Genomic DNA, 26,820 nt, shown 5'->3' with positions numbered 1-26,820 from the left:
TACTCTTCTTCTTCGCTGTTGTGTTACTTTAATTCATTTATCTATATTTTTGGTTTTGTATTGTTGTATGTAATTACCTCCACCAAGGAGGATATGTGTTTACACAAGATTACACACAAAGTACTGAATGGATTTTCAGGAAAAAGAAGACGGGTCTCAGCCCAGAATAGACCCAATAAACTTTTGGTGTGGACGAGATAAAGGGATTAATTCAGGATTTTTTTTCTCACTCTCTTTAACATTGCCAGAGAAAGCCTTTTTTCCCCGACATTTCTAGATTTAACATATCTCAAGTAATAATGCATGGATCATGTTTTCAAAATTCTGGCATATTTAGGTGACATGATGCGGATATAGAGGTCAGTATGGAGCAGCGTGGTAAAACTTGTGACGACCTTGTGACCTGTCCAGAGTCGTCCTCTCGCCGAGTGTCAGCTGGGATTGGCTCCAGCCCCCAGCTCACCCTCCACAGGATAAATAGATATTATAGATTATGGATGGAGGGAAGTATTCTGTTCCTTCGACTGGAGCTCGTAGATCGTCACCCATGAGAGTTGGTGTTCACCGTTTTTGTCCTCCAGTCATTGACAGTTTGAGGAAAGACACGTCTTTAAGTGTTGTAATTGCTTCTTGGAACAGAAGTTCATCTCTATTTCTGTCTCAAATGCCAAAGATTAAACTCATTAACTCCCATTTTGTGTCTTCGTTTTTATAGTCTTTGTTTCTCTCTGTGTCCCTATCATACATAATTGTATCACCAGAGGCTAATGTGGCGGTTATACAATCTAAAATCCACCTTTTATTTAGCCTCTCGCTATGTGACTCCATTAGAAATGCCATGTAACTCAACATTTTTGACGCCCTCACGTTGCTTTAATTGCATTTTTTCTGATGTATGGCTCGACATATAAAATCCAAGACACGAAGGAGGTATAAATAGAAAAGAAGCGGACAGCAGGGCAACATGGACATCTGAACACTGAAATGTGAATGTTGAACATCAATTTTCATGTGCATCCTCCTGCTGCTATAACATACGCTGTGACTCCCTGTGACTCCCGTAGGAACAGATACAGACCATTGTAACACCCGGGAACAATAACTGTGAACTTCACAATGGATATACCGAGCGTGTGTGTGTGCAGACTTATGATTGTTTGTGTCTCGCTGTGTGTGTCCCGGACGATGCATTCTCTCTCACAAGTACATTATTCTGTCGGCTAAGAAAAGGAAAGAAAAATGATGTTTCCAAACAAGGTTGCTTCTGAAAGTGCCGTATGATAAAACAACCAACAACAGAAGAAACATTTCTGTTTAAGAACCAACAAAACATTGACAGAAAGACAACGTTGCTATTACAACCTGTCAAATCAACTGTTTGTGTTTTGTCTCACCACAGCGTGCCTGGAAAATACTTTGAAGCTGAAGAAGAATGAATTGTCACAGGTTTTCTGTCTAAGTGAGATATCTAAAAAGATGATAGTTGACTTCAGAAGGTAAATGACACAGTCGGCAACAACAGCTTCATTTTCTCTCCTTCTTCTATGGCCTGGCTGGTTATGGTGGTGCACTCTTGATACAATGGATACATGCTAGACCAAAATGCTGACGTCATCATACGTTGACCTTTCACACTCAGTATCTAGAGTAACTGATTGATTAAATCAACTTGCTGGTTTTTCTTGTTGTTGCACGTAAGCAGCTAAAGACACCAGGATGGCCGAGTGGTTAAGGCGTTGCACTCAAGATGCAATGGACACAAGTCCTCGTGGGTTCAAATCCCACTCCTGGTATAAGCTCTCTATTGTGAAATGATGAATATGTGTACTTTGCAACCTCTGGTTAGAGACGTCACCTCACGGCTAATGCTGGGTTTTGACTGTTATGATGCTGGATCACTTCTTACCCGGGTACAGCCACATACTGTATGTTTGAGATAAAAGATCAACATGTATAAGAGCCCCGCCTTCTGAGATCACGTCTCATGGTCACATTTATCATTGATCTTTAACACTCAGCATTTCAATGCTGAGTTGATTTAATCAATCATTGCAATGATTGATTAAATCAACATGCTGTTGGTGTCTCCTACAACAGTTGTGTGTGTTTAGCGTTAAATGTGAACAGGAAATGTCACCAGGATGGCACACAGAGTGTGTTTGTTATAAGACTCATGAAACCTGCTGAAACCTGTCGTCCTTGTATGGACATATAAGATCAACACTTTCTAGACAAATATGCCGGTGTCATCATACTTTGACCTTTTACACTCAGTATCTGAAGTAACTAATTGATTATTTCCCGTTGCAAACATGCATTTGAAGCCACCAGGATGGCCGAGTGGTTAAGGCGTTGGACTTAAGTTCCAATGGGCAGAAGCCCTCGTGGGTTCGAACCCCACTCCTGGTAGTCGGGGACACTAGGATGTCTTAAAATTGAAGGACATCCTGTGGCGATTTTGACTTCAAATACTCCTTATTTCAGACAATATGTGCAACCTATGCTGCTCTTAGTGGAGAAATCACTAGTATCAGATGACCACTGAGTTTGCACCAAGTGGTTAACGTGTGTTTCAATGCTCCTCATACGTGCTAGTTAGTTAGTTAGTCATTGATGGGAAGCCACCAGGATGGTCGAGTGACTTAAGATCCAATGGGCCAAAGCTCTTGTGGGTTCAAACCCCACTCCTGGTAACAAGGACCACTACAATGTCTGTGCAAACTCAGTGTAGTTTTAGTTTTGCGTATCGAAGTAAGACAAAGCTCTGTGCTCATTTACTCCACTTCTGTAATCAAATGTCAACTGAATTCTGTCCAAGATTGATTGAACATTTAAAGGCAAATGTGATGAACCTCATCAGGCTGTGCAGAATATAAGATGAAAAAAAAAAGTGTCTCAACAAATGTCAGTGAACAATATTTTGGAAACTGACCTGTCGATGATCCCACACATGTCGATCTGCAGGTTGCTGAAGGTTCCCAGCTCCTTTTGCTGCACCATGATCAGGTCCACGTTCTGGTTGTCCAGAGTCAGGAGACGCATGCAGCCCTGAAAGACGTTAAAGGGGTTTCTGCATTCCTGCCCGTCGTCTTCAGCGGGACAGCCTGAACAGAGGAGAGGGGGAACATCAGTCAGAGAAGACTCCACGAGTCTCTTTTAGATGAGCTGACACATTCGAAAATTATCACTCATGTCTTATTATAATACTAATCTAAATCTTAATCGATCTATTTCGCTCTTACCACCAAAGAAGAATTGACTTTGGACGGTGACAGGAAACGATGGGCTGGCTTGAGCGCTGCCTCCCTCTTCTTTATCCACAGTGATGCTCAGACGACCTCGTCTGGAGTTCAGCTCCACCGAATGCCACTGGCCGTCATTTAGAGCAGAACCTGGGAACCGAACACCCGTTAACACGCACTGCTGAATATTAGATTTTTTAATGTGTTCATGGGTGCACATCGAGCCGTTGAGACCTGCAGCAGATGCTGTTGGTGCGAGACTTTTTTCCAAGGCTAAAGCCAAGCTTGGGCACTCATGTAGTAAGGACTGAATTAGACATCCTATCACACCACAACCTGCCAAATTAAATATTTGGAAACAGCTTGTAAATCACGTTTTTCTCTCGTTCAAACAGTATTTAGAAGATTATCAGTGAAGAATTATTTGGGATATCTGGGGTAAGGATTGTCTGCTGGTGGATAGAAAATGGTACAAATGGATTTAAAAAGCACTGGGAGCAGGTAAGTGCAGGCGTCTACTTCCTGCATCATCTGTGTGATTGACCTGCGTGGCTGTGCCCGCTTTGAGAATCTGTTTGTTGTTCTGAGTTGAGAGAAAAGATCAATATCTCATTATCTCCTCTATTTTTCTTACTGAAAAGAAGAACACGCCCCAGTCATCTTACAGTACCATCGGCTGCACTGTGTTCTGCCAGGTTGATGCTGATGTCGGACTCGTATATGATTTATCTTAAAAACTCTGGATAAGGTGGACTTGGAAGTATAAGCGCTAACTTGTCTCTTTAGCCTGACCTGCAGTGAGCTCCAGCAGCGCCCGGCCAGCTTTATGGATCTGTAGCCGCAGCCTGGCCTCACTCAGGTACAGCCAGACCACGCCCCCTTCCTGAGGCAAGCCGAAGGTGAGCAGAAGCCCCGCCTTGTTCCACGTCCTGAACTGGAACCCCACGGACACGCCCCCCGAGGAGGACGCCGCCGCCGCCGCCGCCCCCGGCAACTGCAGGAAGCTCTGGGGGCCGGGGAACGTCACGGCGACGGAAACTGGCTCAGCACAAGAGAAGGTCACATTGCCCTGAGACAGAAACATGCAGAGTGGAGAGAGAGGAGGAGGAGGAGGAGGGACGGGAAAAGTGATTACGAGAGAGATAAAACAACATGAAACATGAATATTAATCAGCTGCAGAGGGCGTGTCGATGTGACCTCTGTCGCAATGATCTCATCAGCAAGTCTCCTTAAAGAGGACATCGGTATTACCATAATGATAACAGCGAGGCTTTAGAATAAGATTAGGAAAACAAACTGAAAATACCAAAGTCACCCAGCTCGGAGGTAAAAGAGATAGAGAATGAAAATGAAAGAGAGCATGCAGTGAGCCCCGCACTACAATATCTTGACATCTCTGTTACAGTCCATTGTTTTGAGTAGTGGTTATGACACCGGGTCTATTGCTACAGCTGCAGCAGTAATATATAACAGCCCCGCGCTCTCTGCTGGGAACATCAGTCTGCTATCTTTACAATGCTCCGGAAACACAGATGACATCTAAAAGCCCTTTGTAGAGCCGTTAAAGTGATGTACACTTATTCACGTTGGAGTCGGCCGGCTGCTGCACAACACGTAGTAAAGAGTCACCTTAAAACCCCCCGAAAAGTCTCAGGTCCACAGCACTGACACACCAGTCCTCCTTCAGCCTCGCTCTTATTTTCTTTGTATTAATGCCCCCTCACAGAGCCGTATGAAGAAGCATTTAGTCTCTGTGCTAAATTGGACCATAACTTGTGGCGAGTGCCTTAAGAGCCAGAGTACTAGCATAAAATTGCCTCTATTAGATCTTCAGCCATGCATGTGAAATCTCTGAACCTATCTGCTAAGAATTCACTTTTTTTCTTCTCCTCTCCTGCCTCGGCCTTCACTGTAATGAGAGAGCATTTATTACTCTGTGCAGAAACGCTTCGCAGCCTCTCTCTGATGAGACGGCTCCACTCATCTTGAATGTAGAAACATTCGAATCGCCAAGATAAGGAGACATTAGCGAGAGTCTGACCACAGTCTACACTCCCTTTGTCCTGGCTTCATTTAACATCAGCAGCAGTATCGAGAAAAAACAGCATCTACAGCCTGATTGGTAAAATCAATGCTATTGAATCCCAGTGGAATCAAACACGCACACACACAAACACACACACACACACACACACACACACACACACACACACACACACACACACACACACACAAGGGAAATGCTTTCACACAAGGGTGACCAATAAACAACAATAGAAAACCAAACAAAGAGTCTTATTATCTAAATCAAACAGATCCCACAAGAGCAATAAAAGATATATATGATGGTCTGTGGTTTTGTATGCACTGTGTTGAATAAGTGATCACAAAGTCGCAAAAAACACCAAGCAGAATATTTGATCAGTGTTTGAATGACCAAAAGGAATTTTTTGGAGGCAGTCTATAGATTTGGGGTTCAGAGACCCTTGTCCAGAGATTGATGCCGTACCCTCTCAGTTAAAGGCCTGAGAGAACAGAGTGTGAGAAGAAACTGTCTGCATGAGACGGACATCACATCCCTTTAAAGATCTCAGTGCTCGTTCCCACACGCTGAGGGTGCACCCAAATTAGCTGCCAACATGGTTTGATTAAAAACACATCAGTGTGAAAAACATCACACACTGAAAATATGATTTTTGGGTTTTTCGTTAAGTTGTTTCGAGTTGTTTTATTTTGTAGTTATATCCTTGTGTGTCATGTCGTGACTCTCCACTTCCTGTCGACTCATTTTAATCATGTTAATTTACACATGTTCCAGTTCTGTCCCTTATTATCCCACTGTGGGAAATTCAGCTTGCAGCAGAATATAGATAAGCAATGGACCCAAAGTCAAATCTATTGTGAAGACGTATTTTGATTGGAACCGAAAGTGCACAGCTGCAAACCAACAACAGGTTTTGTGCAAGTAAAACATGATTATTGCACTCGGGACAAAGGAAAACTGAAATCTTTTGCACTTTGCCCTGGGAACTCTGTACATCTGACATTAAGGGAGAATCAAACTCCTCAAAGAGAGGCTGATCTGGCTCCCTAAAATTGATCCGGCCTTACTTAAGACCTGGCGATAAAACATGCCTGCCAAGGAGGACTGCTGCTCGTTGATGATCTTTCTGGACACGTTAACAATGTTACCCAGTCAGTCGTTTTTTTGGTTTTGGACATTAAAGATGCCATAACAGGAGCATCTTTATGTCGACATTAAAGAAATTAAGCCTCTGCAGGAAATTTGCCACAGTGTTCAGATCACTTATGCACAACAGTTTAATAAATCCTTCAATAAAACCCCCTCTGATCAAACTGGCCACACAAGTCAGCACCATGTCATGACCACAGAAGATCTGAACTCCGATCCTTGTGGTGGCCCTGGGTGCACTGATTACAGGCGGTTCAGCTCAGTTAACTCACCTTGACCTTAACTTGGTGGTCTTTGTGTTTTACTAGTTGTATCAGGTTGAGGCCGTTGTACAGCAGATTTTCCAAGCAGCCGTGGAAGTTCCTCTTGGAGACGACTTGTTTCTGAGAGTCGAGGCTCTGGACCGCCCCCACACTCAGCTGTATTAGGACAAAACGTACAGTGCATACGGTTGAATGCAGATTCTCTTTCTGAGGCTGCGGTTATCTTGAACATTCAGTGGTTGTACGGATTTCATCCCACCTGCTCGATCTCCCAGTGGCTGAACTCTGCAGGGATCTGAACCCTCTCGGCGTGTTTGTCCACAGTGAGGTTGAGGTGAGAGCTGCGCCGCTCCACTGCTAAATGGTGCCAGTGCTGATCGTCTAACAGGCTGCCGAGAGAGGCGAGACGCCGGGGCTCGGAGGATGAACCTGGAAGAGATGATGATGATGATGATGATGAGCAGAGAAGTTAGCAGTATAAAAATGAGTCAGTCTGCTCTCAGTCAGAAGACTGTTCCCTTATCTGACCTGATGCTAAGAGAGGTGAACACCAGGCCAACAACAGCTTCTTTAATGTGATTAATATTTAAATTTTCTCAGTATCCCACAGAGAGCAGCACGCTGAGGTCGGCCTCTCTTGTCTCATTAGGGACTATAGGATATCTGCATAGTAGAGTTTGAGAACGGAAGCCAAATATGTGATAATGCAGAAGAATCGAGGCGAGACATCATTAATGATAGATGAGCACCAGCCGGTCCAAATTAGTGGATCCGTTTCTACATCCCCCCAAAGTGCTGGGAGAGAAACTTTGCATTTCTGCTGAGAGAAGGAGCCGCAGAAAGAGCTGAATACAGTCGGCCATTAAAAATGTATCGAGGTATTCTTTCGGGAGAGACAAGTCCAACTTCAGAGAGAGAGAGACACGACAGTTTTAAAGATGATGGATAAATGTATTTTTGACATTTCAGCCCATTTCGTGAGATGATATATTTGACTGCAGTTTGGATGAGAAAAACAACTTCATTCAGACAGACAGAGTCAGGATGTGGCGCTCATGACAGAGAGGAAGTCGGTCCCGTCAAAACAGTTATTAGGATGAGTTATTTGATTACTGTCTGGACGAGTTGAAGAGAGACGGCTAAATCGATCTGAGGGGAAGGACAGCGAGACTTAAAAACAAATAAGATGCTGTCGGAGAGAAGAGAGGGAACATCATGATTGAGGTTTCATTGAATGGATCATTTGATTATTGTCTCAATGACTGGAAAGAGAAAGAGGGAATCAATATGAGAGATCAGGGGGCAAACAAATAAAAAAATAATGAATATTAATACATACAACCTTCTCTTTTCTTTGCTTTGTCGCTGTCTGTCTTCCTCTGCGGTTTTATTAGCCATCAGGGAGAGGAATTTTTTATTTTTTTGGGACCAACTTGGGAAAAAAAAGTGTGTTAGACCGACTGTCAGTGAGTCCTTGAGCAAGATTGTGATGTGAATTGTGATGGCGGTGACCAGAAATCAATAGGTCACTTCCTGACGGAGCGTGAATGTGCACAGAAAATACTAACAAGCAACGTTATGAAAAATTTAAAAGATTAGGGTGATGGCGCCGAGGAAAGGTCACGAGGTTACAAAAAATCAAAACATCTTTTTTTCATCTTCAGAGCATGAGCGTGCACAGCGCATCTCCATGTGGCTGCGTTAAGTATTCAAAGCTCAGACAACCTGACTGTGGTTGTGAATGTGGATGCGAGAGACAACAGCACAACACAGCTTGCTGCTGAAGAGCAGCGAGCATCGTCAGCTTTGGATAAATGACGGATTAAAAAAGTGAGAACGACTGCAGCGTGTTTCTGTTAGCGTCGAGGAGGGTCACACTGGATGTGTTGGGCTCATTGTCGCAGCCTCTGCTGAACATCATGTCTACAGCTGTCTGTTGTGACTCTGAAATCTGATTACAGTGGAAACACTTCTTGATGAGTGCTGCCTTTGTCTTCCTGTGTAATCAGCTCCAAACATAATTTTCAAACTGAAAACACACTTGAGGAAAGCAAATGTTTCGGCACTTTGGTAGGCCGTTGAGATTTATACTCCTGTGTCTTTCTGAGGTTCTCATAAGGAAGGTGAGATGACTTGTTAACATGTTCTCACTCCAGACGTGGGTGAAGTATAGCAGCTTGGTCGGTGGCCTTACACTTTTGCACCCATGGTCCTACACTCAGGTTAAAAATAACAAACATACAACCTTCAGTTAGACTTTCAAAATAAAGCTTGCCAAGAAACATTTCACACTTTGGACGTGCAGGAAAGGACGAAGTCATGTGACCTTTCTCATCATGGCGACAATAACAAACACGTGGTTAATGTTTGGAAACGGTCAGGGTTTAGGTTTAGGTAGAGCCCAACTGATCCTGGATCTCTGGGGCCGATAACGATACCGATATTGGTAGTAAAAAAAAATGCGATATCGATATGTTGGCCGATATTTTTAAATACACAGAAACAATGCAACAATCCCTTAAATGTGGTCATCAAACACTAAATACAGCTTAATGATAATGAAATCAGATCACTGAAACTGTTTTATATCAGCACAAATCCGACAACATATACACCGATACCGAAATATCTGTAGCAGGCCAGTATCCTGTGATAATATCAGCCAACCGATATATCGGTTGGGCTCTAGGTTAAGGGAGATTTAAAGAGATTCTTGAGATACTGCGTTCACAAGAATAAGACGAAGCGTCGGATAATGCCGCCGGCCACAGCTATCGTCGAGGAGGAGCCATAAAAAGCAAAAGCTCTGACACAGTAATCAGAGCTCAAGGAAATCCTGATGCTTCTCAGTCTGACAGGACAGTTGAAATGACATTACACAAATCTACCATCACTTTTCTAACTAGTAATGTTTCGTTTCTTCTGTTATCCAGGGCAGAGTTGCTGCCTCTGTGCAGAGCTGTTACTCAGAGTTGCCTCATAAAGCGAACGACACATGCACCGGGGGGGTCAGGCCAGCATGTGCTGGTGTTAGCAGAGCAGAGCGGAGCAGATCATGCATGAGCTCAGGGTCAACTAAAACACAGCAGATGACCTAAATTACACAATCTGTAACCTAAAACAGCCCATGTGGAGAAGAAGAGAGAGGGCAGGGAGGACGGAGAGGAAACAGGGGCGAAGAAAAGATAAGAAAGAAGGCTGAGACTGAAATAATGAGAGACAGGGTGATGAAGGGCATCCGACTGAGAAAAAAAAGGGGTTGAGGACTGCAACAGCACACTAAAATGTCAAGAGAAGAACAGAAAACATCTGAAAACTGCAAATGGTCTCTTTTGATATGGAAACAAGTGGTACTGGTGATCTGACGAGACAAACAACAGTAATTGGAACAGAAAAGAGGGAAACAAAAAGGAGTTATAAGAGGGGCAGAGACAGAGGAACAAGAATCAGGAGAAAAGCTTTAAATCTCAGTCTTTCTGTCACAGTCCCATGATCTTGAATAATGACACTAAGGTCACAGTGAAGTAGCAGTCAGAGCACTTTAGCTTCTGTCATGTCATGTATTTGTGAGTAAAACAGAAGATGTGGCCGGGGTTTAGTTACATAGTGATCTAAATCGAATCCTCCAGGTTTGAGTGGATATATTGAGTATGAGCATGTATAAATATGGAACATGGCAGCAAGATATGAAGCTGTAGTGAAATAATGTAACTGAAGTTTTAGCCAAATATCCAAATACACACCTCTGAATCATGCTACTGGTCTGCGAGCTGCATCGACTCAGTGGTGAGAGAAATATTCAGAAGTCTTGCATTTAATCTTAATGTTAGTGTAAAAATAATCTTATGTACGTACTCATTGTGCAGAATAGTGCCTTTAAGAATAAATACGTTTAATGATGCAGCTGGTCAAGAAAGTGCTGATTTAAACTGGCTGTAATGTCACACTCAGTGCTTTTATTTCATCAGTGTATATTTGTACAGCGTCGACTTCAAGGTTTCTATCTGTCTGATACCTATTGAGTCTGTTTTTCATTGGGCTCTGGAAATGTGCAACTCACAACTTGAAATGGACAAACTTTAAAAATGACAGCTGTAGGATTTTACAAGGTCCCGTGAATTTAATAGTTTCAACATGAAGTTTCTGAAGAAAAATCCCCGACATGACCTGGGAGGCATTTTCTCTTTAGAGGAAGCAAATAACTTGGTGACAGAAAGAGAGAAAGGAGGGAGGGAGAAACAGAAAGGTGTAGGGATGAGGGAGTGTGTGAAAAAACAGATGGCGGAGGAAGATGAAGACGAAGAAAGTTGTAAAGTAAGAGGAGAGGAAGGAGTAAGGTTGAGGTAGAGTAGATGAAGTAGGGGATGGATGGATGGAGAAAGTACTTCAGCAGCCAGATGGGGTTCCTGATGAGAGGTGAGCCATATGGTGATGATTCAGCATGGCAGCCTGACAACCTCTGGTTTAACCCCATTTACACACACACACACACACACACACACACACACACACACACACACACACACACCTGTACAGACTGTATCCATGCATCAAGTCTTGCAGAGTCCGGCCCCTAACACATGCTACAGTAACCGGGAGCCATCCATCATGGCTGTAACGAGACGCAGCAGCATAGCGTGAAACAACATTTAAACCAATCAGGCGGCAGCGTGAGTGTCGTCTATCTTAGAGGAAGAGTATCTTGGAGGACTCATTGAGGAAATGAGTCTTGTTTTCATGATGTTTTGCCACTCATTGGTGTGTGATGTTGTGCTCCACGTCACGTATTTGTCTCTGTCACTGTTATGTGATGATGGCGGTAAAATGTAATGTTGATTTTCCCTGTGATGTACAGGGCTCTGAAAAATATATATTTTAAAGTCTGAAGCTGAAAGAGTAATTCTCACTGAGCCACAACGGATCCAAAGTTAAAGTTAAAGTTGTTTTGTAGCAGTGAGTCCACAGAGGGAGTCACAATTTACCTGAAACAAAATGTGTTCCTGCTGATAAAACTGCTTTGAGCTGCAGATTTTTGCTGTTGTTCCTGTCGGATGATACAGATGTAAACGCCGTGTTCCTTATCGGAAGAAATGTGTTTACCTGCTGCATTTTTATTTTTCCTGGGGATGCCAACAACAACATAAGCTTCTTAAGCCCTGCCATTTATAACGGCAGATTTGGTTGTGCTACCTTTATATCCCGCTATCATTCTTCAGATAAGCCTGGTGTTTATTCAGGTTTTTCCAGTGTAGTGGATATCAGTGTGAATAGATGTCAGTATCTGTCAGTCTATCAGTTTGTGGTGTGTTGTACCTTGTCTGAGCAGCAGCTGTAGCTTTCCTCTCTCTAACTCCAGACTGAGGCTGAGTCCTGCCTCTCCCTCTGCGTGCAGCAGCGTCCCAGAATTCCTCTGGGTTTTAAACTTCAGAGAGACGACGTCTCTGGGCGTCCGCCTCGGCCCGGGACTCAACCTGTACACCAGGCTGCTGCTGCTGCTGCCGTCCAGACTCACGACATCAGAGGCTGAGAGACAAGGAAGAGATACAGCAGTCAGGACTTTCTGGTCATATCAGTTTCTGTAAAAGAGCAGTGGAGCATTCAACCAGTACCTTAGGTACCTAAAACCATGCCCCCACTTTCAACACAAAAAGCAGAGTTTATGCACAGCAGGTAGTGATGAGAAATCTCTATTGTGTGAAGTAAATAAAATGTAGTAGCTTTGCTCTCGTTGGGGAGTTGGGGCTTAGCTGCAGTGATGCAAAGGCACAGCCGACTGAAGAGTTTTGACAAAACTACAGTCACAAAAGCAAGTGAGTGTAACTGTCTTGGACACATTCTCACTCCCAACTCATCAAATATGGCAGCTCTACTAAACCTTCTAGCGACAGTGGTCAAGTCAGACACAAGAAACTACTCACAGTGTCTGGTTAGACTTTTAAAACAAAGCTTGGTGACAAACATTTTCACAAAGAATGACGACTTTTGGACGTTTATTAACATTGTGAAATGGTCACGGTTTGGTTAGATAGCTTTGTGTTTGAATAACGTTCAGTCACATGAATTACGTTGTATAATCTACAGAAGATAACTTACTTCTGCAACATAACTCAAAACCAAATCAATGTCAACACTTGGTTACGAACAAATCCCGGTCTCCTGGAGGAAAGTCCAGCATATGACCCACCCCACCACCCATACCGCCCTTAACTTGGACTTCCCTTGTGCTTCATACTACTACGCTAGAGGGGAGCCTCCAGGAATATTGCTAGCGGGGTAACTAGAGCCTCAAACATTGAAGTGCAGGGCCACTGACCGTGCAGGCTGCTGCACTCGTGTTGACAGTGAGAACCGGCTGCTCTGAGCAAAAACATGTAGGGCAGCTTTTGCTGGTGTGTTTTTCCACAGCTGCAAAAAGCCGACAGAACAATGGAGAGAGCCTTTTCCACACATAACAGAGCGGGTGAACAATCAGTGAGGGTGTAATCTGTGAAAGAAGGGCACATCCTCTAACATAAAGAGTGTTTTTAGGCCAATAAAGGAGCATGCTGTTTAAAAATATCACTGAATGTAATGAGTCACATATCATATGTCAGATTCCACTGTGCTGACATGCAGCATTTGTTTTAATTGGTTATTTTTCTGCGGTCTCTGTAACACTTTATTGTTTCCATCTGGCACCACACTGCCTCTTCTTTGCTCTTTGAGTCCACACTGGTGCCTGGTACTTGGACCTTGTTAGTAATCAGCATACGAACATATTTTTATTCTCACGGAAACCACGAAGGTGCACGTGTGCTGCCACTGATGTGCATTTAGCCGCCAGCCTTTGACGGCAATTTGTTTAACTAGCATTATTAATTTAATGATTATTTGTTTTCCAACCCTGTCTCGGAGAATTTATGTTTGTATGCGACTAATTTGCAACAGCAAATACATTTTGAAGGAAATGTTGTAGCAGCCTTATTAAGTTTTCCATCAACGATAATGAGATGATGTTCATTAAAAGGTGCAATAAGCAATTCTGGAGGAAGATGGTTGATTGTTGAGTCTCATTCGCAGTGTCATCAGCGTCAAAGCATCGTGTCTGATGACCTGAGAATGAGACTCAACAATTATATATCTCACACACTGCATCTTTAACGTATTTGGCAAGTCAGAGGCAAGTCACATTCGAGAAAGATTGTGGTCTTGGTATCCTGGTCTCTGGTGTCCTCCTCTCTGTCTGGCCACCATCTACTCTGACCAGGTCCCAGTGGCTCCTCTGCAGCACAGAAATGCTCATTCACTCAAACAACTTCTCCTCTGAACATCATCTAAGCAGCGTTTGCCAGCACAACTGAACTGGGAAACTATTTAGTAATATATCAAAGTATTTCCCAGAAGTCAGGACTGGTCGCTCATCTGTCCACTGCAGAATAGGCAGGGCTCGCATCTCCAAGATGTATTTCACGTGATTTTGTCCTGTCGTATTATTAAACTACAAAACTAACGACATAATAGTGGGGATACAGTCTTAACTTAACTTGCAGTAGATGTAATTTATACTATTTGTGTCACGCTCTACATAAAATGATCTTTATTCCTCAAACAGCATGTTTTTTTTTTCTGTTTCTAAATTAAGAAACAATGTGACCAGAGATGTTTTTCCCATTTAAAACAAAAGGTGGATGGTTACAGTTAAGATATGATGTGATATTTCCCCCATGAGAGAATAACAATTATACTGAAAATCTGTTGTGAAACACCAGATAAATGGAAACAGAACCAATTAAACTGTTGACGAACTGTGATTTCCCGCTCTCTCCCCGAGGCTTTCCGACTTGGGGGAGAAAAGTGTGAAACATGATTGATATCAGCGCTGAGAAGAGGTGAAAATTAAAATGTGGAGGGAGACAACAGTTGGCAGGAAGCCTTTGTGTGTATTACTATATGTATTACTTAACATAATACGGCGATACAGTGTGGAAAATTATGAAATGAGAAAACATAAGGCGGAGAATACGGGACATTGTTATACTTCTGAGTGGGAAAAAACCCATCTGGAAACCAATTAAAAGAGAACAGATAAAGGAGAAAGTGTCTTCACCCACACTCACAAACAATTCCCCACAGGCCTGCGTTACGGGTTTGGATTAGCAGCCTTTATATGAGAAAAACAACACAGAAAAACATTGTACTTTTTCCATTTCATTCATCTTTTGCTACTTCGACTCGGACGACATTTATCAGATTTCTTTGGGTAATGTTGTAGATTATATTTTATAATTTATAGTTTTAAAATCTCAATTATACCAAATATCTGTGTGTATTTTTCTCTTCTTAAAGCTGCTGCAGGTGATAAATCTATTGAAGTTAAGTATTAAATAATTGTAAATTGTGAGTGTTTCTTCTGCAGTATCATGTTGCTGATCTAACGGCTAACACTGAATGTGCTTCTCATGAGTCTCTGATAACTGTTGCCTCTCACAACCATCCTTCTTATTACAATAATTCAACAGTTCCCCACTGAAGACTTTGCTTTTATTACTTCTCTATTCAATTTGAGTGCAATATTTTTAATCATGTCTCGTTCTGAAAATTAGATTTTTGCATCAAACGTTCCTCTCGGTACGATTAGTCCAGTACTTTATTACTAGAAGCTATATTTGTAAGCGGCAGGCTGCGTTGCTATGGTGACATAGACCGCCCTGAAGACAGCCAGCATCTGTCCACCTCTTATGAAAACCCAGGAGAGCCCAGTCAGGGCGGGCGAGAGAGGAAAAAAGACTCACTGTAAGGACATCCGTAGGTCTCCAGCCGGAGCCCGATCCTCCCGCTGGGGTTCCAGTCCAGAGGAATGAGGCGGAGGAAGCGAGCGACGGCCGGTTGCTGCAGTTTGTACTGAACCACGCTGTCTGCATTACTGTTACCTGGGAAAGACTGAAGACACACAAACACATATAAAGTTGATTTACGAAGGCAGGTTTCCATCCAAATACAGCCAGAATCTTAGAAAATACAGCGAATTCCTGTGAATATTCACATCTGCCACCATCCTGCAGTTTAATATTAGTTATCTAAAGCAGTTTATTCTCATGTGATATTCTTCTGGATTAACAATGAACATTATCTGCCAAAACGTGTGATTTAAAGATTGAACCGATCGCTCTGTCTCCGTCCTGACTCCGGGCTGAAAGCCTGATGGATCGCTCTTTTCATCTCTCGCCATCTCTCCCATCTGGCAATCTATCCTAATTACATCCCTCCCTTGAAGTTGACATGCAGGTTAACTGGCTCTCCCACCGCAGAATGAAAGCTTAGACACATAATTAACGTATTAATTCCTCTGTAATCATGAGAGAGTGGAGCTGGATCCGCTCGTACGATGGAGAGAGACGCTGTGTAGTGTAATAGTCCTGTAATAGTTAAGTGTGAATAGATCTCAATTATTGCAAACTTTTGTTGTTCTTACGTCTAAAAGAGACACATTCATTCAATTGAGTCTCCCGTACTGTTTAAAAGACAGTGAGAAGGAAGTTAAATGTCTCTCGCAGTGCTCAGTTTCCTGTTTTCACAACTTTGTCAATTGAAATCCACACTGTTAAAATGTATCGTTAATCCACTCCTGGATGCATTGCCGAGTTTGGGTCGGATGGTGTTACGCTGTGGAAAGCATCTGGTGATGATGACAGGTGAGATGTTCTTTATTTCCTCCCATTAACGCGCATCTCACGCCTCATTTACTTCAAGGTTTGTCCAATTGAGAAGCATTTTATTTTACACAAAACATTATAAGAGTTAACGTTAAAGACAGAAATGTGAGGAGAATGTGAAAACCTCCATTCAGCTGGTCTTAAAGCTCTCAAAGCCAAAGGCAGAGGCTGAGTAGTTAATATGTTGTGGTTTATCCGGTGACTCTGCCATCAACTTTCTCCTCTGACGGGCTGTAAAAGCTGAGCTGACCAACGCACACAAGTTAAGGAGCAGTTTGAAAAGTGACTGGGATTGTGTGTACAGAGCGTCAGATCAACCTGCTTTTAAGCCGTGAGAAGCCGTTCTCTGCTCCTTCACAGAAGATCCTCCGTGTTGAGATTAGCTGGATTCCCTCCATAAGAGGAAATTGGCTCAGCGCTGCTCTTGATTAAAAGCTCCTCCTGCACCACTGTAACAAACGTGGCGTTACTCTGGATAATTGTCCACGCCGGCAGTCGGTTAAGTGGGTGTTTTTCCATTTTTTGTTGTGTATTTGTTGCTTTGATTTCGGTGAAAGGCTCACTAGGAGCCATGAAAGTGAGAAACTCGAACATAATTTGAACTGGCTCTCTGCGCTGACAGGATTCATCACTGTGTTTGCTTCCTACACAAACAAGATCAAAATGACTTAGTATTCCTGTGGCTGTATACTGAACCATGTACCATTACAACAGTGGGACAAATACAAGACCAACATGACACAAGTGCAACTGGGAAACACTGAAGAGGAGACTTTAAACTGTAGAAAGTACGTCTTTCTTACATGATGTCGGCCTGAAACCTTGTATTCCACTTATCACTTGATGATTTATGATAATGTAACACTGCTACAGTAGGTTTACATCATATTATCTTTATATTGCTCGAATCAAACCATTGAAAACACACATAAAATCACCTGGTGTAGCGTTGGTTCGGCCCTGAAATAGGAAGATGCTCAAACTAAGCACATGATCTTGTGTCACGCTGTTGTTAGCGATCTAACCAGAATAAAAGTGTCCTTGATTTGGATTTGACACTAAATTAGCAAGAAAATGACAAAGAAAACTCACACAAGCTGAAATTAACGTCACGTTTTTGTGTCACCACAGATTTAAATATATCTTATTAGGATAGCTGGTCAGGAAGCTAGCAAGTCGCTAGCCAGAGCAATGAGGCAGTCTTGAAGGAATTACAATGGGTTACGAAATTTAAAGCCCATTTTCATTGTCAAACCCCTGTTCTCTTCTCCCTCCTAAGTAATAAAAATAAAACTTTAGATTGAACGTGTGCATTAAAGCGTTTTTGTTCAGCAAACAAACACACACTGGACTTTTTCCTTTAACGCTCCGGGCTGCAGTGCACGGTCTCGGCCAGGAAAGCGACGCTGGGCCGCCTCTCCGTCCCGCTCTGTGTCCATCAACAGCAGCTTAAGTGTTTTGGCAACAGGTCCGCACAGTCAGCAGAGCTCTCTCATTGGTTCATACATTATTAATGAAGAGTCAAAGGCTCCTGATGACTGTGATTATCTCGGCAGGATAGACTGATCCCTGCAGACCGGCGCTGCTAAACGCCAAATCCACTAGAAATATGACTGTGGTAGTGCAGGAAAATGAGCCGTAATGAGCCTGAGTGGTGTTCGTTTTCACATCTATTACCTGACGTTGCGCCTACAGTACAGTTCTGTTTGTGCACTTGTGTCTCAGCACTTTAGGTGGTACCGTCTCACACCACTGCAGCCTCTTTTCTACTTGTTTTTGATGGTTTAATGGTTTTCTTTTTGGACTTATCTATATTGTCCCGCGAAAACTATATTGTTTTAAAAGAAAATTACAGACAAGTCGCATTTTTAATGTCTTCCTGCCGGACAAATGAAAAGAGAATACATTCAAGTTAAAAGGATATTAAATTTCCAAGTTTTGTTACTGTCCATCGCAGTATGCACTCACCCCTGTACTGTCCTCCTGTCTGTACTGTTTCCAGTTGTGTCCCGTGTCGCTGAACATCAGCAGGTACGACGTCAGCCAATCGGAGCTGCCGTAGCGACCCTGAGTGGCGACGGCGGTGATCTTGGTCCGCTCACCCAGGTCGACCTCCAGCCACTGATACCTGTCTGAGGTGAGGGGAGACCAGCCTCCAGCTCCTGCAGGCAGAGGAAAGATTGATTTTTTTCACATTTCAGCCTACAAGGTAAAAGATGTAATAAGCTTTTGAGTCACCAGTGTGTGAGTGTGTGTGTGTGTACATGTGTGTGAGGAACGGATTGCTTGACCTTTGAGTCTCACCAAACATCACATTTTGAGCACATTTTAGTGAAACACACATCGCAGTTTAAAACCCATTTCAGCGTCATGTGTTTCTCCTGTCGTGCTGGAACATACGACCGGTTTCATTACGAGACGCTGCAGGAGTTTTTATAATGTGGGAAATTTAATATAAAAAGTCTAACGCTCTCTGATCGCTGCTGCATAAAACACAGAACGCTCCCTAATAGCCATTTCAGGCACAGCACATGTTGGAGTCCATTTGTCTTCATGAATCATAAAAAAAAAGACTGTCAACATAATGAAAAGCTCAATTCTCGACAATTTTCCAATTTACAAACCTGCAGCCTCCACAGCTTTTCATGCTGGTTAAACATTTGTCTGTGGATTGAGACAACAAAGTGCTGATTAGCAGGATTTCTGGATGACAGTGTGTTATTCTTTCCTCTTACTTTCTCAGCACACAAATGCACCGTTATGCATTACTGAAGTTGCTGTGTAATGTGGCTGAATATGTTAAAAAAGACACACACAAATGGTGTAGATAGGATCGAGACAACAGATGTTCACTTGGCATGACTTCAGCCTTGTTCACCATCTTATTTCAGCATGTTAGCATACTAACATTTGCTGATTAGCGTGAAACTGAGGCTGATGTGAGTCTCATCTGATAATGACCAAAGGGGTGACAGGTTTTGACTTGATGGTGTTGCTACAGGAGAAGTCAGAGGATCAGCAAAGTCATCCTGAGGGTGAAGGGGACCATGAATGTATCATAGACCTGGAAAAGACAGCGCTGCTCAGCCTCGCTTATAAAAATGTTGTTAGCCATTGTAAAGACGTCTATAAAACTGTTGACAGGACACCTCGAACTGCAGACAAGGTCAATTATGTGTCTTTCTATTATGAATTTTTGATCCATGGAGGTTTTTACAGTATATTCGTGCAACTTTCCTTATGCAGAGAGAAGTGATTTTATAAATGTTCGACCTCATCACAATATAAAGTCTATGGCCATAGAAGGAGAAACTCTACTGAAGCTAACTAGTGGATGTGGAAGCTAGAAAGCTTTTTTTGGCACCAGGCAAGCAATTCTCATTGGACTAAATTCGACTAATGCTTTGGGTTCACTATGTAGTTATAAATCTAGGTGGGGGAAATGGATGACAGGTCAAAATTTCACAGCAAATCCATCCAGTTGTTGATGAGATGGCTATGCAGGGCCAAATAACCATGTGTACACACATTTTTCAAGAACCAGCTGTGGGTGAAATGATGAGTTGGACATAAAAATATAAGTTGAGAGATTAAAGTCGTGACTCTTAACAGACTTTTATGCATCTGGCCCCTGAAGAAGAACGTTTTTAGACGTCTGTGATTAAAACCAGTGAAACATCTTCTTCCTCATGGTGAGTTCCTCGGCCTGGATCTACTTCGCCATCAGTGATGAGATGTTTTACTGGATTCAGATCATGAAACACATTTTCAAACCACAAATTACTGTGCAGCCCCTTATTACATTTCTTAATCAAAACGTCATCAATAAGAGGTTGCGGTGCCAGGCATCGATCCGTTGCACAGAACGCCAGACCATTTGCATCCATTCCCAAATATAGTATTGCTAAAAGGCTGTGGCGTGATCTATTGATTAGCTGTGCAGTGAGCTTGCAGGGCTGCAACCTTTGCTATATAGAATATCATCAATAGGAGGTTGTGGTGCCAAGCATTGATTAGTTTTACAGTAGCCCTGCAGGTTTGTATCATTTCCTGTGTTACATATCACCAATAAGGAGCACCGTTGCAACGTATTGATCGGTTGTGTTCTGGGTCAACAGGTGGAGAAAATACAAAGGGGGTTTGATGAAGCGTGCTGTTAATATTTTAATTTAAAAAGTGCGGCTTTTTTTAATAGGCTGGAGGCATTTCCTCTGTGTAGTATTGCCTAGTTGCACATTAGGCTAATGACAATGTGTCTCATCACAAAACACTTTCAATAAATGCTGTTATTGATTAGCTGCGTACAAGCTCATTGCCATTACATTTTGTGTTTTCAGATACAGAGACAACTGCTACAAGAGAGAGAAGGAGCAAGTGTGTGCGTGTGTGTGTGTGTGTGTGTGTGTGTGTGTGTGTGTGTGTGTGTGTGTGTGTGTGTGCATGTTGGAAAGTGCTTTGTCAGGCCAAATCAACGCCTCAGAGCTCAAACGCCAGATGGACGATTCTGAAGGAGGAGGCTGCTGACCAGTGTCCCACTGAGCACACACACACACACACACACACACACACACACACACACACACACACACACACACAAATAAAGACAGCATGGCTCAAACACACACAACAATTAAAAGAGAGGAAGAGTGAGAGGAGGAGAGACTGCACACACACACACACACACACACGGGGAGGCGGCGAGCTCTTGGACAGCATTAAAAGAACAAACAGAAAACAAACAGTGTAAATGTCAGTTGTTCTCACGTCGCCGCTCTGTTGTCTGCTTTCTGTTGCAGCAGCAGGAAACATTTTGAAACAAAGCTCCAAACAGAATTTATCCTGAGCCTCCAGAGGACAGTGCTGAGCTGCTCAGTGTTGGGGCAGCAGCTGAAGGCCAGCTGATGCCTGTGAGCCTTGTAAAGCCTTTTTACTAAAGAATCATCTGTAAGACATTTTTTGTGTTATTTGTTGGGTCCAGCAGTCGGACGAACAGCTAACGTCCTTTGGGCGCAACAAACAAGGACCACCAGGAAACTTTCGTCAGCACTTCAACATGGACCGACTGGTAAACTGGTCAGCCTCCTCTTCACCATGAAGTAAAACTCCTCCATCAGTACAGAAACTGAACCTGTTAATTTTACCCTACTTAGACCGTTAAGTGTTTGAACTTCCTCGCATGAAGTTCCTGACCTGAAGTGGGCGATCCACCAAAGGCTGAAGTGCTGACACTCACCCCGACTGAGTCACATTCGGCGGCAATCACTCAATGGCAGCCAGACAAATACGTGTAGGCAAAAAGCAGAAATGCAGTCCTGATTCTCCTTGAGATTCTGTCTAACAGAACTGATGACAAGCCTCATCTTTGTTGAGGCCTGACATCTAGCACAATCACAACCGAATGAGAAGAAAGAAACTAGCTCTTGACTGTAATACTAACACAGGACGGCTGCCACAAGATAGTCACTTCATGACCCTTCAGCGATCTTGCAAGAGTCAAGAGTTTCTCCATTGTAGCACGACTAGGACAGAATTCGCTTCTGTCCTCCTGAAGCTGACACTGTCGATCGATACGAGCCTCCGTTCCAGCAGCCTGAAGGGTGTCAGGCTTTGTTCATACTTCACGGCTGTTTCCATGCAGTCTACAATCAGAGGTCCGTGTACCGAGATGCGCCACACATGTATACTAGAAAACAAGATAGTGATCTGACAGGAAAGAAGAAGAGCTCCTGTGTTTGTTGTGTTTGGCTGGACAACAAGAAAAAGTAAAAAAAAGTGCTTGATTTTTGAGCACACGTACAGTTGGCTGAACATAAAACACAACGAGGCCTTCATTCCTCAACAGATTCAAAGCTTGCAGAGATTAAAATACCAACTGTAACTGCAATGCCACAGGTTCACGTCCCAGTCATGTGCTTCTTCTTTGTAAGATACCCAATTAAGGCCAGATGTTAAAAAACGGACGAAAACTTCATTAAAAAATGGAAACGTTTCTTTTTCAGTGTAAAATAATTGGTCCACTGGAAACTTTTGGTACAGAAAGGTCACCTCTTTTTGCTCAGGGTGTGTTTGGTATTTTGATTATGGTTAAATCTATTCAAACTTTTTATTTATGAGTTGAAGTAACACTACAACTCTCTTGAGTTTGGGCAGTGCAATTGGAAAACGAACATTTTCCACATTCGCTTATTTTTGTTGCGAATGAGAAAGCATGTAGTGAAAATAAATCAGTGTCGGTTTGGTGGCCTGATCTTTAAAGAGCTAAAGGCCAAGGCTAATAAGCACTCGACTAACTGACGTGTCCAGTGACAGAAGAACAGAAAGGAGCAGACACCCTGACCTTTACTCATGAGGATTAGACGGGGAGAAAAGGGAAAGAGATTAAAGGGAAACGGACTAAGAGACCAAGAGGCGTTACAAAGATCTGCTGTGTCCACCCTGTCAGATTTAATTGAAACAGCGGTGGACTGATGGCTGATGGTCTGAACACTTCCTGTCACGGCTGCCACGTTAAATCAAAGAGATCTCCACGGTTTCTCCCCCGACAGTGTCTGTCAAAGAAGTGACTCCGACCGTCCACTGAGAGACGTAGCTGCACTTACTGGTGCGGTCACACGTGTTGACCAGTCGCTCTTAAAGAACGGAAGAGACAAATATTCACCACTGTTGATTCACGTAATGTGTGACCGTGCCTGAATGTCAGTCAGGAGTATGACATCACTGCTCTGCCAGCCAATTAAAATGCCAAACTGTCCTATGCTTTTGCTCAGAGAAAAGTGAGACAGCCGTCAACGACAAGATAAATCTCGTTATCTAGCAATACTCACAACCCAATCGCCAGAATACACTTTGGCTACGTAAGTTGCAACTTTACTTTTGTTTGTTTGTGACATGTGAATGGGGCTATTGTGCGATTAATGCGTAGTTTTGTTGAACTAGCAAAAAGAAAAAAATCATGAAGAGTAAACAGCACAATTCCTTTAAAACTTCAAACGAGTTTCTCCCTCGTTTTGTTCCAGTTGGTCTGACTTCACCATACAAACAACTTTAAAAAGCCTGTTTAACCACTTATATACCTCATCCAGATCTATACTGTATTATGGCGATTATACCATATCAACGAGCTGTTTTCATCTCAATTCCTGCCCCTCTGATTGACTTCCTGTCTCTTCCCTTCAACTCTTGTCATTCCTCACCTGTCCACTAGATGCCCTCAGAGTTTCCTTGCCAGTTACCTGCACACCTGTCCCTCGTTTCCTCATTGAACCACACCTGTGCTTTGTTACCTCGTTAAGTCTCCATATATACCAGGCTCTTGTGCTCTCCCCTCTTGTCAGCATTGCTGTGTTGTCATCATATGATCTCCTGCCTCTTCTTTGTTTTACACAAACCTGCCCGTTGCCTTCTCCAGCCGTGCTCACCTGCCCGCTGCCTGTCTCTGACCAGCCTTCCAGCTTCTGTTCTGTCAGGATTTGTTTGCCTTTTCGTACCGTCTTCTCCCAACCGTACACCCGCTGACCACTTAGTGTAAAATCCCTTTAATTCAACCAGCCCTGTCTGTGTTTGAGCCCTCTTCTCCTTTGTCTACACCTTCAACAGTGACAGCTGTAGGCTACACAGAGGCTCGTATGCACCTGCTCAGAAATGTAATTACAGCTACAGCAGACAGCAGCTACAGGAGGACCACATACTGTAGAGCGCAAGAACAACAACATACGATGTGTCAGCTTGACATGCTCGTGTTCTCCTCACACGTTTCTGATGCCAGCGGAGAGATTATTGATAGCATCGTTAAAATAAAGCTTAAGGCTTCACGTTGATGAAGCAACACACAGTTTCTGTGATCACTTATAGGCGAATGAAAGGAGGTGAGCGTGATTAATTGCGGGGCCCGATATGGCATGATGATGTACACTACATCTATCTAGTGTTGTGGTGAAATCCAACACTGAAGCACACATTACTCTCCAGCTGAAGGCAGAGTGACACAGTGTGTACATGCCAACTAATAACGCCAACAAACATCGGCTCGGATAATGAACTGTGAGTGGATAGATGATGGATGCTTTCATGAGCCTCATCTGACGCCAGTACCCTCAGTATATGTTAAATTATCTCCTGTCCTATGGACAAATGTCACCTTACCACCTTATCGGTTGTGGATCATTTAGGAAAAATAAAAATACTTGGTCAGGGGACGGATAGTTAAAATAACTAATGTAAGTTACAGAACGCACATCATGTAATGCATTTGATATCTACGTACGTTCACCTATTTACGTTACATAAATTAAAACCAAATTACCCTTACCCTCTTGTTCACAAACGGGACGCGAACCCAGATCTCAGGAGCCAAAGTCTTGTAAATTACCCACCCTGGCCACCCTAAAACTTCTCTCCAGGTAATTTCCTGTAAACTATCAGAAAATGATTGCGAAATTATGGTAAAATCACCCATTTATTTATGCCTGTTTTCCCTTCAAATAATTGACTGTAGTATGATAATGTGCTGTAGGGTAAACTTTCAATGTATCTTTATATATATCAGGCCGATCCTGTCAAACAAAACAAAAACCTCAGGTGGTTCCAGCAGGTTCAGCGCTCTTTTCATCCTCGATACTTCAGTATGTACTTCCTCTTTCAGCGCTCTGACACATGAAACCAGCCCAATTTGTCTCCCTCTTGTTATCAGGGCAGTACAGTCTATGTAACAGGTGAGGACGAGAGCCAGTCAGGCTGCACAGCTCTCCTTTTGCTTCACTGTTGAAGGGAAACCAAGCTTGACGCTTGAGTCCGCTGTGGACAGCAGCTCCACAGTAAGGAACAGATGGACGGATAAGTAAAGAAAGGACTGCTGGGTCATTAATAATGCACCGATATTCCACCTGACAGGTACAGAGGATGGACAGGAACATACAAAGGGAGAGACGGGGGAGAAATGAAGAGTCAAGCAGGAATGGAAAAGGCCAGAGGGGGAGAGGAAGAGGTGAGCACCTACAGTGAGAGGCAGGTAGGAAAGTGAACAGATAGACTGTTGAATGTAAGCCTGGAGTGAGAATACAGCAAGCCTGGATGCTAATTTCAGCAGCCCGGAAACATATGAGACGGATAGAAAGTCTAACGGGCTCGGGGAAACATGTCTCCACTCCATTTTTCAAGTGTAACACTGGAACTTTACAATAACGTACATGCACAATACTTGATTAGTCTGCAATCTATACACACAACCAGAACAGCTTCCAATTAAAGTTCAATTCCTCTTTTAAATCTCATTCATTTAGAAAATGATTACTGTGGCACAATAATTCCTTTTTAAAGTCCATTCCAGCATGATTGCAGCAGCACCACCGATAATTGTCAGTGTTGCCCGAGAAAAAGAAAACGTTTAAACATGACGACTGCCGATTAACATTTGGCGAGAATTCAGAACCGGTTAATTAGTTCTTACTAATATAAATGTGACTGCGAACAGAGTGAGAATTATGATTACGGCAGAACAGAGGAAAATTCAAAAGATGACGGTTTTAAAGGCAGATGGGAAGGGGAGAAATGAAAGATATAGAAGCGAAGACAGGAAATCATAATGAAGAACAGGACGGGCTGCGATCAAAACAAAGCTGCGAGCCCAAAATAGTGAGTCATTCATCCCGCAGGTTCTCGGTGAAAGAGACATTCATCTCCAATCAGCTGCCTGTCAGAGCTTTTCAGCCAGTTCTGGTTTGCAGATGTAAAAGTGGTGTGCATGCACAAAATGTTGCGTGTCACCTTTTTGAAAAGAAACCATCCTACATAAAACACGAATATGCATCTCCATGCATGCTTTAGGCCAGACGTGAACACATTTATCACTCCTGAGCTGTGTGTGATAAAACAACGTGGCATAGAAAAAACCTCAAAGAAGGAATATGTGGACATTTCAGCTGAAGCCTTCATCTGTTCAGCACATCACAGGTCTCAATGAGGTAGGGGAGGCTGAATGGGCCGGTGACAGATGGAAGGAACAACAGCTCCACTTTATGTAAAGCAAGATGAAGTCAGAGTGAGTTTGCATCCAAAAGGATGGAGTGAGCATCGGACTGATGGATGTGTGTGGATGCAGGAGGGTAGAAAATGGTGCAATAAGCAACTACTCAATGATTTGTTTTGCACTGAAAAAAAAAATGTTTTGTCTGTATCTGATTCATTAAAGTATGAGGAACTAAGTCATCGATTACCTTCATTAGATGACCGTCAGCTCAGCAGGGAAGCAGAGCCCTGTATGGCGAAACGTTACCAGCAGCTAGATGTATTATAGCCACCTAAAAATATATATATCCATTTATGTGCATGCTAAATTTTGAACATTTCTGCCGCTTTACTAAGAAAGTTTAGTGAAATCTAATAAGAGGTCTTAGTTTTAATCCATCCATCATGTTCTTTACACAGTCTATGA

At 43.0% G+C, this 26,820-nt stretch overlaps 1 protein-coding gene across 1 annotated transcript in view; it reads right to left on the bottom strand.

The window, feature by feature from the left end:
- LOC311267244 (contactin-associated protein-like 4) overlaps positions 1-26,820 on the bottom strand; it is a 92,354-nt gene that overhangs the window by 37,453 nt on the left and 28,081 nt on the right. Inside the window, exons 3-10 of the mRNA XM_084370198.1 lie at positions 18,360-18,553; positions 15,471-15,618; positions 12,013-12,222; positions 6,959-7,128; positions 6,709-6,855; positions 4,035-4,311; positions 3,243-3,392; positions 2,933-3,104 (exon numbers count right to left, since the gene is read on the bottom strand). Coding sequence (XP_084226324.1) covers positions 2,933-3,104; positions 3,243-3,392; positions 4,035-4,311; positions 6,709-6,855; positions 6,959-7,128; positions 12,013-12,222; positions 15,471-15,618; positions 18,360-18,553 — 1,468 coding nt within the window. The remainder of the gene's footprint in view (positions 1-2,932; positions 3,105-3,242; positions 3,393-4,034; positions 4,312-6,708; positions 6,856-6,958; positions 7,129-12,012; positions 12,223-15,470; positions 15,619-18,359; positions 18,554-26,820) is intronic.

The sequence above is a fragment of the Pagrus pagrus genome, assembly GCF_965226575.1.
Source record: "Pagrus pagrus genome assembly, chromosome: 12".
NCBI classification, from domain to species: Eukaryota; Metazoa; Chordata; class Actinopteri; order Spariformes; family Sparidae; genus Pagrus; species Pagrus pagrus.
Note: the sequence above shows the minus strand (reverse complement) of the source record. Positions and strands in the feature narration are given on the sequence as shown.